This window comes from Cyphellophora europaea (assembly GCF_000365145.1).
Source record: "Cyphellophora europaea CBS 101466 unplaced genomic scaffold supercont1.10, whole genome shotgun sequence".
In the NCBI taxonomy this organism is placed as follows: domain Eukaryota; kingdom Fungi; phylum Ascomycota; class Eurotiomycetes; order Chaetothyriales; family Cyphellophoraceae; genus Cyphellophora; species Cyphellophora europaea.
In genome coordinates this window covers 985,176-1,000,679 of record NW_008481798.1, presented here as the reverse complement: position 1 = coordinate 1,000,679, position 15,504 = coordinate 985,176, and the positions used below count along the sequence as shown (strand labels likewise).

Sequence of the window (15,504 nt, the reverse complement as noted above, 5' to 3'; positions counted from 1 at the left end):
CGGAAGGCGAGGAATGTGTAGGACGACGATGAGTTCGCACCGACTAAATCATTAGCCGTATCCAGGGTCCTCTGAGAAAGACCATCGTAGACTCTGGGGGCCAAGACGAGGCCAGTGTGCTTGTCGCCTTCTGTGACGAGGCTCCGTTCTGATGAAAGATATTGGTGAGTATTATCCCGATTCATGATACAATAGTCCTGTTCTATGGTCAGTCAATTTAAGCGCTGCATTAACTCATGCCATTCGATCCCAGCAGACCACTTCAACTGACAGCAAAACGACTCTTGCTGCGCATCCACCCGCCATAGCTATACAAGAACTGCAGTCCCAGAACGCCCATAAATGAAAGCCTTCCGAGCTACGTAACTCCTTGGTCAATGCCCAAGTTATTGTACATGGGCGCGCTCCACATCACGAATCCGACTGCCGCAATCGATCTGCAGAAGTCGTTGCTGGCGAACAGACCAGCCACGTAATCGCGTTAAACCAAGGGGATGTAGCAGATGATGCACTGGAAGAAGATGAAGCTGGTGCCGGCAAAGATGGCGATGCCCAATGTGGGTACAATCCAGTGGATACTTTCTCTTGCCGTCCACGCAAAGAAGAACAGACCCTCACTCGGATGATGACTACCCTGTGGCTTACGGCCAAAGAAACCCCTACAGCATAGGTCTACTTGGCCCGCCCTAATAGCGATGATCAGGAGAAAAGTTTATACGCGACCGCAATCTGGGGCTGGCGTCTTGGCGCAGACTCGCTTGAGCAAATGGACCTGCCTCGCCTGCATCTAGCCTTGGTCTCCTCCGTAGCCCGCACGGCTTCTGTCAGCAGGGATTTTCAAGCTCACAAGGTGTCGCCACCTACGGAAAAGCAACAGCATGGGTGATTGTGACGAAGACCTTGGAGACAACGACATAAGGGGTCTGAAAAGGCGTCGAAGCGATCAAGAAATACCCTCAGTGCTTGGTCGTCGCAAGACAGCTTGTCAAACGTGCCGGAACAGAAAAGTCAAATGCGACCTGAAGCGCCCGGTCTGCTCGCTATGCGAAGCGGCGGGCAATCACTGCATCTACCTAACAGAACCGCCTAAGCAAACGTAAGTTCTTGTGAAAACTCCTCAATCTCCAACTAAAGGTCGCCACAACAGCCTCGAGAGCGTTGCCGAAACCCTGACTGGCCGTCTCGACCTCGTTACTCGCCAGCTCGAAGACCTCAAAGCCGTGGTGCAAGCCAATGGCAAACCTGAAAGCACACGGGAGCAGTCGGCGAGCTTTTTTGCCATTGAGGAAACCGCCGGGCACCCGAGACCAAGTCCATTCTCGCCTGGTGTATCTTCCCTCATCACCAGTCCTCCCGTTTTAGCTCCACCGATTACCGAGCCCTCGAGGGACTTCTCACATATTCCCCCGCATCGAACCACAGCCGACACTGTTCTTATGTGGCCTATCTTTGCACAGCGCTTTGACAGTAACTACCTTATTCAGCCACTCTTGACCGATCCGGAAGTTGCAGACCCTCATCCACTCTCTTCCACATCTCCGGAGCGAGATAACTATGCGCTACACAACTCGGTCGCCCCGCTCGACGACGAGCGCATACCAATTCTAGTTGACAGTTTCTTGCAGAACGTTCACACCAAGAACCCTGTACTTGATGTTGATACACTGATTCTCAAGAGTAGGCAAGCGTCGATCCATGGCCTGGGCTGGGACGCTTGGTCGTGCTGCATTCTTCTGGCATGTGCTCTTGGATCGGTCGCGAAGCCTTTCCCAGCCGATGCTACAACCCCGAAAGTTGCCAATCTCAAAGAGCTTCAGATGGGGGAGCACTGTTTTGTGCTTGCATGTCGTAGGATTGGGTTACTCAAACAGACTGTCTTGTCTGCACAGTGCCACTTCTTTGCAGGAGGTAAGCGACTGGCCTCCTTGAATGGCCATGGCTAACTATACAAGTGTATCTAATGTATACGCTCAGACCGATGTTGTCTTGGCAACACTTTCACCAAGCATCAATAACATATCAGCTCTATCTAAAAACCAATGGTCGTCTGCTAGACAACTTCACCGTCCTTGAGCCAGGCCATGCACGCCTCCAGCCAGCTAGCGAATCATTTCGAAAGCAATCGCGTCTAGAACAGCGACTTTACTGGTCATGCTTCAAGTCCGAGGCCGAATTCAGAGTTGAGCTACCACTACCACAATCCGAAATTGCCGACTATGACTTTCCAAAGCTTTTCCCAAGCCCACCCTCGCCACCATCACCCACTACATACGCTGCAGGCAATAGTGATGCGCAGTCAGGCCTGTCAGAGCATTTCTCACCTACTATCGAGAACCGAACAGAAGAGGATCTGCCCGTTCGCCAAACCGAAAGCTGGTACTATTATCTCACCGAAGTGGCGCTCCGCAGGATTGGCAATCGCATCATCAACACGTTCTTTACTGGCAACCGTGAGAGCTGGCTCCACATCGAGCCTTACCTGGATATTGCGGTCGAGTTCGAGGCCCAGGTGTCTTCCTGGTATGCCAATCTCCCTCCAACCATGCAACGATATGAGACCAATTCGACCATCAGAGCCCCACGCCGAGAATCTGTTGCAGGCCTGACGATCGATGCAGTCTCCCAAGAGCTCAGCTGGGCAACGGAAAATAGACTTCTCGAGATGCGGTCGTGGCTGTATCAACCTTTCCTCTACTACCTGATCCATGCCAAGCCACAAAGACTGCAGCCACAGCAACCCCTTGCTAGCCCCACAGGCTACGCCAGTAGTAACAAGTCTGCGTCGCTTGCGCCAGAGACAGCCAGCGTGCTCTGGAATCTCATCCTGCGCGGGATTGAATGCAACCTCACTATCCTGGAAACGCGATCGGTCCCCCATCGACATCATGGTCTGTGGTACGACTTACGCGCTATCATGTGCGCCTCATTGATCCTCCTCGCTATCGTCAGAAGCGGGAACATTGATCTGATCCCAGGAGGCAACGAGACCCTGGTCGGTCCTTCTACCGAGCGCTCAACCGCTCAGGCACCCCAACGACGTACTCTTTCAACGAATTCATCGAACGGACGGCCAGTAGCTTTGGTTGGAGGACGCTTGGGAAGGGTCTTAGATCAGCTCCGCTTCTGGTCTGTTGAATCTCCGGATATGGCGCGTCACGCCGACACCTTGGAGCAGCTGATCTTCGAGATCATGGTCTAGGTGCAACGATGCCAACCGGCTTGCCAATGGCCAGATTCTCGATCCAAACAATACCCTAACTGAGCTTGCGCGTACCTAGGGACCCTGAACTGCACTATGTGTATGGGGAAGTCAAGATGCGATCTCACACACCTGTACTATTCCGTTCGATGGACTGCTTGATTATTTAAGCCTTCTAAGCCTACATGAAGCGGAAGTACGGGCCCGAGACAACATGAATGGTCCCGTCTGATTGGTTCTCGGGGAGAAGCTGCATTCTCCCCATTGCCTTCGACGGCCCTGCGCCGGCACTACCCCACACTCCGGTTACATCATGACGCATCTGGGTATGATTTTCACGCTCCAGCATCTCCCGCACTGGAAACCAAGATCTTGCTAAGCTACATTGGCAGAACGCTGAGGGATAGCTTGTGATATGCTTCTGCTCCACGTTTGGGAAATGGAAGCTGGACGCCGAGCTCCAGATATACTTAAGGTCCACGAGGGGCCTATATCCACGAGCTTCAAACATCCACGTACAGCGAGATCTACGGTAGACAGTTCATCATGGAGAAGATTTCCAAGTACAATGTTGTCCACCACTTTCAGAAGCGGTCCTTGCTCATTGCCATCAATGGCCTGGCGGGGCTGTCTATTTTCTTCTTTGGTTACGACCAAGGTAAGGATTTCTTGAGACCACACTTGAGATGTTCTAACTTGGAGCAGGCATGATGGCCGGCGTGAACAATGCAAAAGATTACTATACGGTAAGCTTCAGCATTTGTCTTTCTACCATTAAATGGCATCAGTTACTGACTCTTGCAACAGTGAGTAACCTGTAGGAACGAATACAGTCTTATCCTAGACTGAGCCTGCCTCCGCCGTCCCCTTCCCCCTCAATACCAACTAAAGCTGACCGCAAAGTTTGATGGGCTTCGGTCACGAGGATCCAGAGACAGGCGCCGTCGTGGTGGATGACGCTCTGCTTCAAGGCGGAATTGTGTCTGTCTACTATCTCGGCACACTTGTCGGCGCCCTCGTCGGTGGCAAGATAGGAGATCGATTCGGCAGAATCAAAGCCATTGCCTTCGGCGCCGCATGGGCCATCCTTGGTGCAACACTTCAATGTTCGGCCCAAAACCACGCCTGGATGATCTGCGCCCGTTTGATCAACGGTTGGGGAACCGGCGTCCTTAACGCTATTGTGCCCGTCTACGCCACTGAGACCGCTGAGCATACCTCTCGCGGCCAGTTCGTCGCCATTGAATGGTAAGTTCCCAAAGCTTTGTGAACATTTGTATCAGGACACTCGGAAGTATCAGTCTTCGGTTTTTCGTTGACACCTTGCCCGTATTCCCATCTTCTGCTCTCTGATTGGGTTTTTGCTGACTCTTCGGCAGTAAGTTCTTAGGTCCTGTTCCATGGTTTAGCTCGACTCCAGAGACTCTGATGTCTCGAAACCCATTGAAGAGGTGCTCATGCACTACTGCGAAGCCTTGAGTTACCCACAATTCGCTTTTCCTAATAGTACTCTTGTTACCCCGATACAAACTAACTGAGTAGTCACTCTCAACATCTTTGGTGTTGTCGTGGCCTACTGGCTCGAGTACGGCTGCTCATTCTACAAGAATGGCGAATCTGAATTCGTCTGGAGATTTCCCGTCGCCTTCCAGATCTGGATGCTCCTACTCTTGCTCGGCGGCTGCTGGCTCTTCCCGGAAAGCCCCCGATGGCTTACCAAAGTCGGTCGCGGAGACGAAGCTCGATACATTCTAGGCCGTCTTCGAGGCGAAGAGGGCGACGACACAGGCAAAGCCGAAGCCGAGTACCAGGATATCGTCAACGTGGTTCAGTTGGAGAAAGACACTGCCAGCGAACAGCACTATTACAAGATGTTGTTCGGAATTGGCTCCGGCAAGCTGCACACTGGCCGCAGAGTGCAACTCGTTATCTGGTGAGTTCGCCCTGTATGCCTTTCAACCATATCCAAAATCATGCCGAGGCTCGTGTTACAAGATTGGGAAAAATGCTTCCTAATCGGAAAGTTTGGTGAGGTCTGCCAAAACACTACCTTTACCATGGCTGTTGAGGACGATTCCCCCTTCCCTGACCTCAATCCTTCTCTAGAGGTTCACCATTGAACACATATTAACGTATGTCTCCCTCCCGAACAGGTTGCAGATCATGCAAGAGTGGATCGGAATCGCCGGTGTAACCTTGTATTCGCCTACTATCTTCAGGATTGCTGGGATTGCCAACAAAGACTCGCAATGGATCGCCGGACTGAACACGATCACCTATATGCTCAGCACACTCATTTGTGTCTTCACACTGGACCGAATTGGGCGACGCTGGACGTTATACTGGGGCAGCATCATGCAAGCCATCACTCTTTTCTTGGCAGGCGGCCTGTCGAAGGTTGCCAAAGATACGACAGGCTCCATGTCGAAACAATCTGGCAACGCCGCCGTGGCGATGGTGTTTCTTTTCACGATCACATTCGGCGCCACCTGGCTAACCGTTCCCTGGCTTTACCCCGCCGAGATCTTCCCACTCAACATCCGCACCAAGGGCAACGCCTGGGGCGTCGTCGGCTGGAGCATCGGTAACGGCTGGCTCACCCTGCTGTGCCCCGTCATGTTCAACGCCATCTCCGAATACACGCTGTTCATCTTCGCGGCCTGCAATATTTTGACCTTGCCGATGGTCTACTGCCTCTACCCAGAGACGAACCAGCGCACGCTCGAAGAAATGAACCTGCTGTTTGCGGCCGATAGTCCCTGGGTATGGGACGCAGAGAAGAACTATCGTACTCTCGTGGAGGAGAATCCGGATCTTGTGCAGGCGGCTCGACGTGGCAGCATGGCCGCGGGCGATCTGGAGCGACAGTTGCGTGAGGGAAGCACAGCGGGGGCTTCGGGCAGGAAGTTCAGTCTTGCCACGGGTAATGAGCGCCGCACGAGCCAGGCCGGGACTGAGGTCGAGTATCACGAGAAGTCTGGCAAAGACTTGTAAGCTGTTGCGGATTACGTTGCGGCAGGACATGCTGTGGAAGAAGATCTGAGGAGTGATGGGTTAGATGCTTGGTGGTGTCTACTCTTCGCCGCAGTGCGAGGTAGTGGGTGGCATCGACTTCCATGGAACTGGCAAGCCAAAGGACTAAGTAAGCACGTGGGAGCATTATCTCGCGGCTATTTTATACTGGAGTTGTATGATAATCAATATGCTACAGATACCCAACTTTCTTTCAAGGTGTTCTCCAGCATATGAGTACAGGCTAATGTTCTAGCTCCGCCAGTCACCCTTTGGTGGTCATCCAAGAGCCCCGCCTCGTGAACAGCACCGATCGGCTATACGTCAGTTACGCCACCCTTAATTGCCTAAGCTGCCCTACCACTCGCGTGGACTGGTAAGTCCGAGACCCGCGTTCCAGGAGGCAGACCTGCAGCATGGGACTCAGGCACTGGGCAGTGCTAAGCCATGACGCCATGTTATCTGCATAGGTCGTCCAGATACGATAGCAATACAAGACTCAGTAGATGGAGCAGATCGCGAGACGGTAGATCTCAACAGGCTTCAAAGTTGCTTTGCGAGATCTATGACGGACGCATCTAAATGGTGCCGTTCGGGGGAATCATGTGCAGTCGATCAACATGAGTAGCTTTCTTTTCTGGAAAGTTTCACGACATCCTGGACCGTTCCGCGAAGCCTGAGATACCTCTTTTTCTCCGTTTCCTCTTGAGGGACCTCTCGCAATATCCGTATACTGCTGCATTGACATGGGCTGGGCTGCCGCCAAGCACATGCTAAGCGATGCCACAACCAAGCAATGCTAAGCACGGTCCCAAAATACTTCTATACATGATTCGTACCCACGGCAAAAATCACTATACCATCCTCGACACCACACCGCTGCGGTGTCCGAGAGAGCGCAAACTGCATATTCCGTAATTTTGCCCGTGTGGAGATGTTTGCTTAATGAAACCATCTGTAATCTGACATAAATTCAAAACCAATCTACTTCTAGATATCCTCTTGAGTACCCCTGGGGCACCCCCAGGGCACTTTCTTTGGGTATCCTCTTAGGCACCCCTAGGGCACTTTCTTGGGCATCCTCTTGGGCACCCCTTGGGCACCCCCCAGGCACTTTCTTTGGCTCAAGAGGGCAAGTTTTCACATGTACATAGTGTGAGATTACAGGGGGGAGGGGCTAGTAGATTTGGTTTCAGATTTATGTTAAATTACGTTTTGTGGAATCGCGCGTCTGTATGGGTATGAAATAATTTTGGAATATGCAGTCTGCGCTCTCTCGGAGACCGCAACCGCAAGCGTGCTGTCCAACCATGGCAGACCACGTCCTTGGTTCGGTGACTGCAACTGTGAGCAAAAACCATCGCAATCGGCTCTGAAGTGGTTTGTCTGGCAACCGGGGCAGGAACTCGGGCAGAACGAAAAAATATATTTGCTGCTCAAAACGCACAGCGCCCAGCAAGAGCAGGACGGCGGCGCCGCTGAGGCACATAATTGGACAAAGCGCGAATGGGGCGCTCGCTGATGTCGAGGATGATCTGGGAGATTCACCAGCTCATGTAGCGGGATCAAGAGCAGTCCTTCAGCAACGATTCTCGAAATGAGATTCCGACAGAGCAGAAGCTGCCCCCCAGCGGTGATGATACTTGAGCGCCGGCCTGGCTCTCAAGGATGAGATTTCATGCGAGCCTATGCCCCAATTTGGAGAAGGTGCTGATGAGGGACGTGCTGTAGTTGATCGTGATGGATTTGTCGGTGGGAGGCGAGAGGAAGGGCACGTGCGTGGGAGGAGCATCAGGGGAGAGGGCGCGAAGAGCAGAGGGGGGAATTGGTCGGTTTGCTTGGTTGCTTCTGGGATGAGGTTTCTTGGGCCTTGGTGTATGGTCTTGAGTAGAGGGTAGACGAATGAAGGGAGGAGAAGCAAAGGCAGGCCGCCTGCGCACCATACGCCACCTCTATCGCAGTCTTGTCCCCATTCTCAACGTCGTCTGCTAGGTTGGCAATTGATGTGCCATTTCCTTTGATCATTTCTTTTGGAGAGGCTGAAATTTGTGGGATCAGAAACAGAGGGCTGACACTGATCGAAAAAGACCTTCTACGAGCGCCCATGATGCCCATCCGCTTATCAGCTGAGCTCACCGCCATCACTCCCTGCCGAGACGACGGTTTAAGAACCCCATCAGCTGACGTCCACCCCTCTCAGCCCTAGTCGAACGTCTGACATCCTTTGGAACGGCGGGAACGTCTTCATCGGTCTTTCTCATCCTCTCCTCAAGCTTCTCTACCTCATCCTTGACTGTCGGACCGAACTCAGTCAGCGCAGGGGGGGCAGATGGCGGAACAAGCTTTCTTAGTTTGCCACCGCCATTGAACGGGCTGAGAGGCCGCTTCTTTCGCTCAATATTGAAATCTGTACCATTGATGTTGACCGTGAGCTTCTTTTTGAGTAGTCGTCGAGGTGACATGGAGAATTTGCTTGGCGAAGGGGGTGGAACAGGTTCATCGTTGGTCTGGTAGTCAATGATCTCTTCGAAAGTCTGAGGCGATTTGTTGGGAGAATGTGGAGGCTTGGGAGGTGCGGACGCATGAGGCGTTTTCGGAGATTTGGGAACCATCGACGACAGATCCTCGATGCTGTCTTTCGTCACCAGACTGAGGGATTCCTCAGAGTCGCTTGGAGGGACGAAGCTGTCTGATTTCTGAGATGTGCATTCGGACGGACCTTTTTTGGCTACGGCGAAGGGAGAAACAGAGGCCTCGTGTGTCGTTGAAGCAATGAGGTTGACCGAGTCGACAGTATGTTCAGCATCCTCCGGTGCCCGAAGAGTCGAGGACGCATCTTTGCAGTCAGCCGAAATAATAGAGCTCGAAGTGGAGTCTGTTGCAGACTCGACGATACCGTGGCGCTTGAGATAGTCTTGTAGATGTCAGAAACTGCAAAAGATGAGAAACTCCAAACTCACCAATAGTTCGATAGTGGAAACGAAACGTAGCATAGGGATCGTCGATAGGATCGAGGATTTGGTACTTGTAGCGACGCTGTGGGAAGCCAGGCTCCAGCAAGCCACCTTCAGTGAGTCTATGAGCTATCAGTATAAGCCATGGCACTAACAGGAACAGAAGCGAATTGATTGCCAACGAGAGGGCGTGCAGTAGGTCTTACCGGAGACCATTCTCTGACTTCGCCTTGTACTCGGTGCGCCCAAGCCTGACCTCGACCTCGCGGGCGCGTTGACGGTGCTCGATGCGGTGGATACGGATCTCAGCGACATCCTGTTGCTCCGATGGTTCGGCACTTGGATCAACATCAGAGAACTTGAGAGCCTCCCTCGTGAGTTGAGCAGCGCCAGTATCCTCGTTCTTGCCCTCGCAGATAAGGTTGTACATCATTTTGCCGTGGTGATCGTGCTTCTCTGTACAGTCCCAAGATATGACGAACTGCCCATCAATAAACAGCTTGAAAAGATAGCCTTTGCCTTCTGGGGGATGAGGACCGTCGATAGAGTACTCGAACCAGACTGGAGGGTCGTCAGAAGTTGCGACATCCTCATTGGCCAACTTACCCTGCGAGCCAGCGTAAATCGGAACGTAACAAGAGGCAACAGCGTTCGACGAGGAACTAAAACCAAGTTCCCGAAAAGGGTCAGACTGCGGAGTGGTTTGACGCAAGCGAAATTCTGGCAGTTTGCAGATGTCAAATTGAGAGATGATGGAAATCTCGATGCCGCGAAACTTGACCATTTTGGGCCCCTCGACAACGGTGGGAGGTTCAAAGGTTAGAAGATGGCTCGAAGACGGACAGTCGCAAGGACGCGGTGTCAGTAGGAGTGAAGACGACAATGTGACGGCTGGGAGTGGCGGGGAAGGCAGGAGCTCAGTCACTGCTCAGCAACCGGTTGCGATATTTGGCCACCTTTCACCTCGAACATCAGAACACATGCCGAAGAGGCTGAAGAGAAAATTGTCTTAGTGAATCTCGTGGATGACCCTCCCAAAACTCGCTTCAAGCAGATGCCATGTCGTAGAAATTGTATTCTCGCCCAACAAGCTAAAGCCACAGCAACACCTCCCAATGTCAACGCCATCGGTGGGAACTTCGTGGTTCAGCCTCAAGCCGGGCCCCTTTCTCTATGACCATCCAGCTTCCCGCTCCTCCTCTGAGTATCTGATAGGCTCCTGGTAATCTGGAAGAGTGTGTACCACGTTGAAGTGATCCAGCATACTTCTCCAGTCGCGGATAATAATGTTCTGCGGGTACATTTCTTCTGCACTGGCAAAGCAATTGCATCCAACCTCGACTCTGCCACTGACTACGGTGCCCTGGGGCTCTTGAGACATGGAGAAAGCGCGACACTTCGTTGAGAGGAAGTGAAGAAATTCATCCGTCGCTCCGTACATTGCTTGCAGATCCTCCACCTTATGCTGAGGCTCACCGAAGCACATGGCTCCGATACGATGCGACCACTGCGACCCTGCACACTTGTTAGACGCGACTTTGGGTTAGTCTGGGAGCTTACAGTTGAGTGAGATGTATTCGAGAGCTTGTTTGCCAGTCCATTCCAGGCCGATGATGTCAATCTTGGCTTCCTTGTGGATAACGGCGTCGAGCACATTGCCGAGAACGTACGCCACGTGGGCCTCCGAGTCTTCGTTGCCAGGTACAGTATTCTTAATAGGATCAACCCGGTAAGCCTCGTGCACAGCGCTTGGGCGCGGAAGGCTCAGCCACTCGAGCCAAGTGACGGCTCTCTGACCAGCCCTGTACCAATAAAGCTGAGCTGGGTTGGCAATGATGATTCCAGGCTGATCGTTATCGGATGTCGCCGTAGGTCCGTTGAGGATTGCGTCGACGAGACCGAGCACGGAGCCGTCCTTGATGTTCTCGTCACCTGTCACGCGAAATGAGAAGATGACAGGGTCGAGCTGACGTTCAGGGAACAGGACAATGACTCTTTTCTTCGATCTGATATTCGGGGAGAGATAGATCGGGACATGGTTATCCTGAGGGCCGGCCTCCAACGGAAGACGGAGCGTCTCGAAGCCGAGCGAATCTAGACGGTCATGCACCAGATTCTCGACGCAAGCTAAGGCAGGGGAATGTGAGCTTGAGTACACCATGGTTGAGCTCGGCGTACATCTTACCGTTCATGGATCTCTTGTACGTGTCATTGACTCGATCGTTGGCATTGATCTTGAATTGGTATTTCTGGTCGGGATTCCTGATTTGTCGAATTTGGTCTTGGTTATTGATGAAGTAGCCAAGATCAGAGAGATTTGTCGGAAAGACGGTGTCCTTCGGTAAGGTATGTGGCAGTCGACGAAACATGATCGTAGAAAATATGTGGCAGAAGAGGCAAGACGATATGTGAAAGCAGGAAGATGGCTATTTGTAGCTGTTAGGATCGGTCGAGGCTGGGCAAAAGTAGCAAACACTTCAGGCGATGATGAAATCCGCAAACATGGCATTATTTGAGGGTGGCAACGATTCAGAAATCCTCGGACGCATTTTCATTCAGTCACGTTAGCGTTGGTCGCATCTTGAATCAGATGTTCAGCTTGCAGGTTGGGATGTCGCGTATAAGAGATGAACAGCGAGGATGGATAGAATGAAGTGAGGTTGGGCTGCCAAGGACCATCCGGCTAAGCCGTATCTAGCGTCCAACCGCCTCAGGCGGTTCTGAGGCTATATTCATTGATACCACAGCAGCTTCTGATCGAGGACTCGGGTGTGCCAGAGGCGTCGTCGGGATGCAGCAACATGCCATGAGCTCACTTATCCGACCATGGCAATGCAGCACTTTTGAAGGCGATGGCCATGCGGGCCAGCCCGCCTGTATAGTATCCTCCTCTTAATACATCAGAAACCCAACGCCGTGTATGCCGAAGCGCTAATCTTGTGAGACATATATCGAACACGAGACTCTACCAGCTGGCCTTCTTGACGCCTGGTAGGTTGCCTGCGAGGGCATTCATTCGGAATTGAAACTAGCCATGTCAGTCCAGGATTCGTCCACGCTTGGCCATCGGTTCAAATGTGTCGTGTCTGCCGAAGTCGGACTTACTCTGCCCATTCTAAAATCTCTGAAGACACCTCTCGCAACGCCTCCCATGACGCATCTGTTCACGATCTGGTTCGGTCGGGTGTAGCAATGCATCTTGGACAACTCGATATGCGCCGCCGTCCTCACGCGCTGTGGCAGGGTCGTATTCCTGATGACATATCGCAGAGCTTGTCTATAGAGGCCAGCGTTAGCGAGGTATCCTGTAGCACCTTTTCAGGTCGAGTGCGAACTCGGCGGACCTTTCCTGTTCGTGTTCGGCGAAGACCTTCCGCTTCGTGTGATCACGAATGATTCTGGCGTTAATGAATCCTCCTAGGTCGAGTTTCTTTGCCCGAAACTGCGACATGCCGGGCAGTGAGTAGAGTGGATGGTAGTCTCTCTTGCGCAGACCTCCAATGATGAACAGCTGCGGCGCTACAAAGCCCAGACGACTTCGATCCTCACCAGGCTTGGCAGCTTCGTATTAACCCTAACCCTGGCTCACCCGTAGCTCCCCAGAAATCCTAAAACCTTCCAGTGGGGCATCTCCTCATTCGCGCTTCGTGTCACTCGCGGAAACGTGAGTCACTGTAAAACCCTCCCGCTTGTTTTGACGAGGTTCTTGCATGAGCAAGAGTCATCGTTGCCCCGGTCTCGCTTCAGCTGGACCGCCAATGTTGTACCCCAATAGGACCATGTTGATATTGCTGGTTGAGTATTTATATTGCATGTACGGTAGGCCATCAAGGGCCGCGACTTTTGCAAAGCCCACTGGTACTCTTTTAACAATAGTCCTGTAATCGGACCGCCGAGACATCTTGCGCATCCGCCCGGGGCATACTATCTATCTTGTTTTATATTCCGTTATGCCCAAAGCTAAGGATCGTGTCGCCAAAAATTCCAAAGATGGAGGCATCGTGGTCACGAGTCAACAGAGCCGCTTTCACACGGAGAGCATTGATGCCCCAACGCTGAGAGAGATAGACATCCGAGACCTGACGATCTCTATCGGTGGGTTGGAACTGCTCGACCATGCGCACCTCCGTATCCAGCCTGGAGTCCACTACGTGTTTCATGGCCGCAACGGCACAGGGAAATCAACTGTGCTAAAAGCATTGGCAGAACGACGCATCCCCGGAGTCGCATCAAATCTACGGATGTTGCTACTTGGGCAGACCCGCGTCAGCTCTGACATCGACAGCGACAATGTCCCGCAATCACCCGAGCAGAGCGTGCTGGAGTATGTGACTCGAAGCGATGCCAAACGAGAACGAGCGCTACAAGATCTTTCACGGCTCACAAGTGTTCTCGAAGCGTCAGAAGTAGACGTCGAGGCGACGTCAAGGACAGTCAGAAAGCTTCAGCTCGAAGCCGCGGAGGATGAAGAGAAGGAAGCACAGCTCACAGCAGCACGACGAAGTGGCGCAAGGGGTGCAAAGGCTCGTCAGGCGCTGATCGAAAAGGAGCAAACAGTGGCACAGGCTAAGGGCCGGTAAGTTACGTCTCGGAAAATCCTCGTCGGAGCTCACGCACGTCAGACTACTGGAGGAGACCACGTCCGATCCTGTGGAGGACCAACAGGCTGGCATTGACATGATGGAAAATCTCCGGTCAGCTTTGGAAGCCATGGATGCCGGCAGCACCGAGGCCCGGGCTCGAGCTGTGCTTCTCGGGTTGGGATTCAAGGGGACGCAGATCGAATCGCCAGTCTCACAGTTGTCAGGGGGTTGGCAAAGTCGCTGTGACCTGGCCTGTGCTCTCATTCAGGCCACTGATATCCTTATGTTAGACGAGCCAACCAACTTCCTCGATCTACCGGCCATCATCTGGCTCCAGCGATATATTACCACTGATCTTATAGGCAAGACCGTTGTGGTAGTTACGCACGATCGAGACTTTGCTGATGCAGTTGCGCAAGAGCTCATATTACTGCGGTTGGCGCCAGCTAAGACGATTGAGACCTTCAAAGGTAACTTGGGCGAGTATGAATCCGAGAAGAGCCGGCAAATTCGTCGCATGACCAAGATGTCTGAGGCCCAAGAGCGGCAGACCAAGCATATGGAAGAGACTATTGCCTCTAACATCAAAGCTGCAAAGCGCTCTGGAGATGACAAGAAGCTGAAGCAGGCTGCATCACGCCGCAAGAAGCTCGATGAGCGGAGTGGTCTTGAAGTTGGACTCAAAGGGGGGCGTTTCAAGCTGAATCGTGACCTTGCGGGGTGGTCAGTACTCCCTCCCCTCGATATTACTCGCACCACAATCGTTCTTCTGTCCCGAGACTAATTCGTACCTTCTGACGCTTAGGCACAACTCGAACAGAGCTGCCATCGAAATCCCCGGATTTGACCCTCCCGTCGGGATCAGTCTACCAGCGCAACCAGCTGATCTTCGTCACCCAGGGTCTTTGGTGTCTTTTGAGAAGGTGACCTTCACATACCCTAATTCGGGCATCTACACCCTGAAGAATGTCGACCTGGTCTTGCATCCCGGAGATCGTGTCGGGTTGGCTGGTCTCAACGGGTCCGGAAAATCAACATTAATCAAGCTCCTGATGGGATCATTCATTGGCTCAGGGCTACGTCCCACGAAAGGCATCATCACCACTCACCCAAAGGCTAGGATTGGATACTACTCACAGCACGCTGTTGAAGAGCTTGAAGCGCTCGGGAAGCAGGAGGTTGAGCTCACGGCCTTGTCTCACCTGGCGTCCATTGCTGGCGCAGAGTACTCGGAGCAAGATCTTCGCGGTATACTGGCCAGCCTAGGACTAAAAGGCAGCGTCGTTTCTGACGTACCGCTCGGGCATCTCTCAGGTGGTCAGCGGGTGCGTGTAGCACTGGCCCTGGCTCTCTTCGATTCTCCTCACCTGCTCATTCTTGACGAAGTGACTACCCACCTTGATGCAGACACGATAGTGGCTCTGATCGAAGAATTGCAAGACTGGCAAGGTGCGTTAATCGTCGTCACGCATGACCGGTACTTTATGCGCTGCGTGGTCGAACGAGAGAAGGTCACTTCGCCCTCGGATGATCAGGACGAGGAGGGCAGTGGGGAGGAAGACGAAGCACAGACTCCTGGAACAGTATACAGGATGTTCAAGGCAGGCTTGCAGAAACTTGAAGGTGGCATGGGCCAGTACGAGAGCTTGGTTGAGAAGGCGCTGGCGAAGAAGAACAAGTGATGGGAGGCGAGTGTTGTCGTGCACCTTGAGTCTTTCGCATCGTCGTCTGTCATCCTATGATCTAATTCGATCTT

General features: G+C 52.7%; 6 protein-coding genes across 6 annotated transcripts; 3 read left to right on the top strand and 3 right to left on the bottom strand.

Annotated features, from left to right (window-relative positions):
• Nucleotides 1-878: 878 nt before the first annotated feature.
• Nucleotides 879-3,199, top strand: HMPREF1541_09475 (uncharacterized protein; the record flags this gene model as incomplete). Its single annotated transcript, XM_008714149.1, has 3 exons — nt 879-1,096; nt 1,148-1,908; nt 1,953-3,199. The coding sequence occupies 3 exons, from the start codon at nt 879-881 to the stop codon at nt 3,197-3,199; spliced, it is 2,226 nt and encodes a 741-aa protein (XP_008712371.1).
• Nucleotides 3,200-4,106: 907 nt separating this feature from the next.
• HMPREF1541_09474 (uncharacterized protein) lies at nt 4,107-6,193 on the top strand (the record flags this gene model as incomplete). The annotated part of the gene is made up of 4 exons (XM_008714148.1): nt 4,107-4,447; nt 4,579-4,589; nt 4,742-5,132; nt 5,353-6,193. 4 exons carry the CDS (start codon nt 4,107-4,109, stop codon nt 6,191-6,193), a joined length of 1,584 nt encoding a protein of 527 aa, XP_008712370.1.
• Nucleotides 6,194-8,352: 2,159 nt separating this feature from the next.
• On the bottom strand, nt 8,353-9,949 carry HMPREF1541_09473 (uncharacterized protein; the record flags this gene model as incomplete). Its single annotated transcript, XM_008714147.1, has 4 exons — nt 8,353-9,125; nt 9,172-9,287; nt 9,372-9,726; nt 9,772-9,949. The coding sequence occupies 4 exons, from the start codon at nt 9,947-9,949 to the stop codon at nt 8,353-8,355; spliced, it is 1,422 nt and encodes a 473-aa protein (XP_008712369.1).
• Nucleotides 9,950-10,336: 387 nt separating this feature from the next.
• On the bottom strand, nt 10,337-11,534 carry HMPREF1541_09472 (uncharacterized protein; the record flags this gene model as incomplete). Its single annotated transcript, XM_008714146.1, has 3 exons — nt 10,337-10,680; nt 10,726-11,292; nt 11,351-11,534. The coding sequence occupies 3 exons, from the start codon at nt 11,532-11,534 to the stop codon at nt 10,337-10,339; spliced, it is 1,095 nt and encodes a 364-aa protein (XP_008712368.1).
• A 596-nt stretch (nt 11,535-12,130) lies between these two features.
• On the bottom strand, nt 12,131-12,616 carry HMPREF1541_09471 (uncharacterized protein; the record flags this gene model as incomplete). Its single annotated transcript, XM_008714145.1, has 3 exons — nt 12,131-12,193; nt 12,271-12,442; nt 12,510-12,616. The coding sequence occupies 3 exons, from the start codon at nt 12,614-12,616 to the stop codon at nt 12,131-12,133; spliced, it is 342 nt and encodes a 113-aa protein (XP_008712367.1).
• A 499-nt stretch (nt 12,617-13,115) lies between these two features.
• Nucleotides 13,116-15,430, top strand: HMPREF1541_09470 (uncharacterized protein; the record flags this gene model as incomplete). The annotated part of the gene is made up of 3 exons (XM_008714144.1): nt 13,116-13,741; nt 13,788-14,471; nt 14,554-15,430. 3 exons carry the CDS (start codon nt 13,116-13,118, stop codon nt 15,428-15,430), a joined length of 2,187 nt encoding a protein of 728 aa, XP_008712366.1.
• Nucleotides 15,431-15,504: the final 74 nt, after the last annotated feature.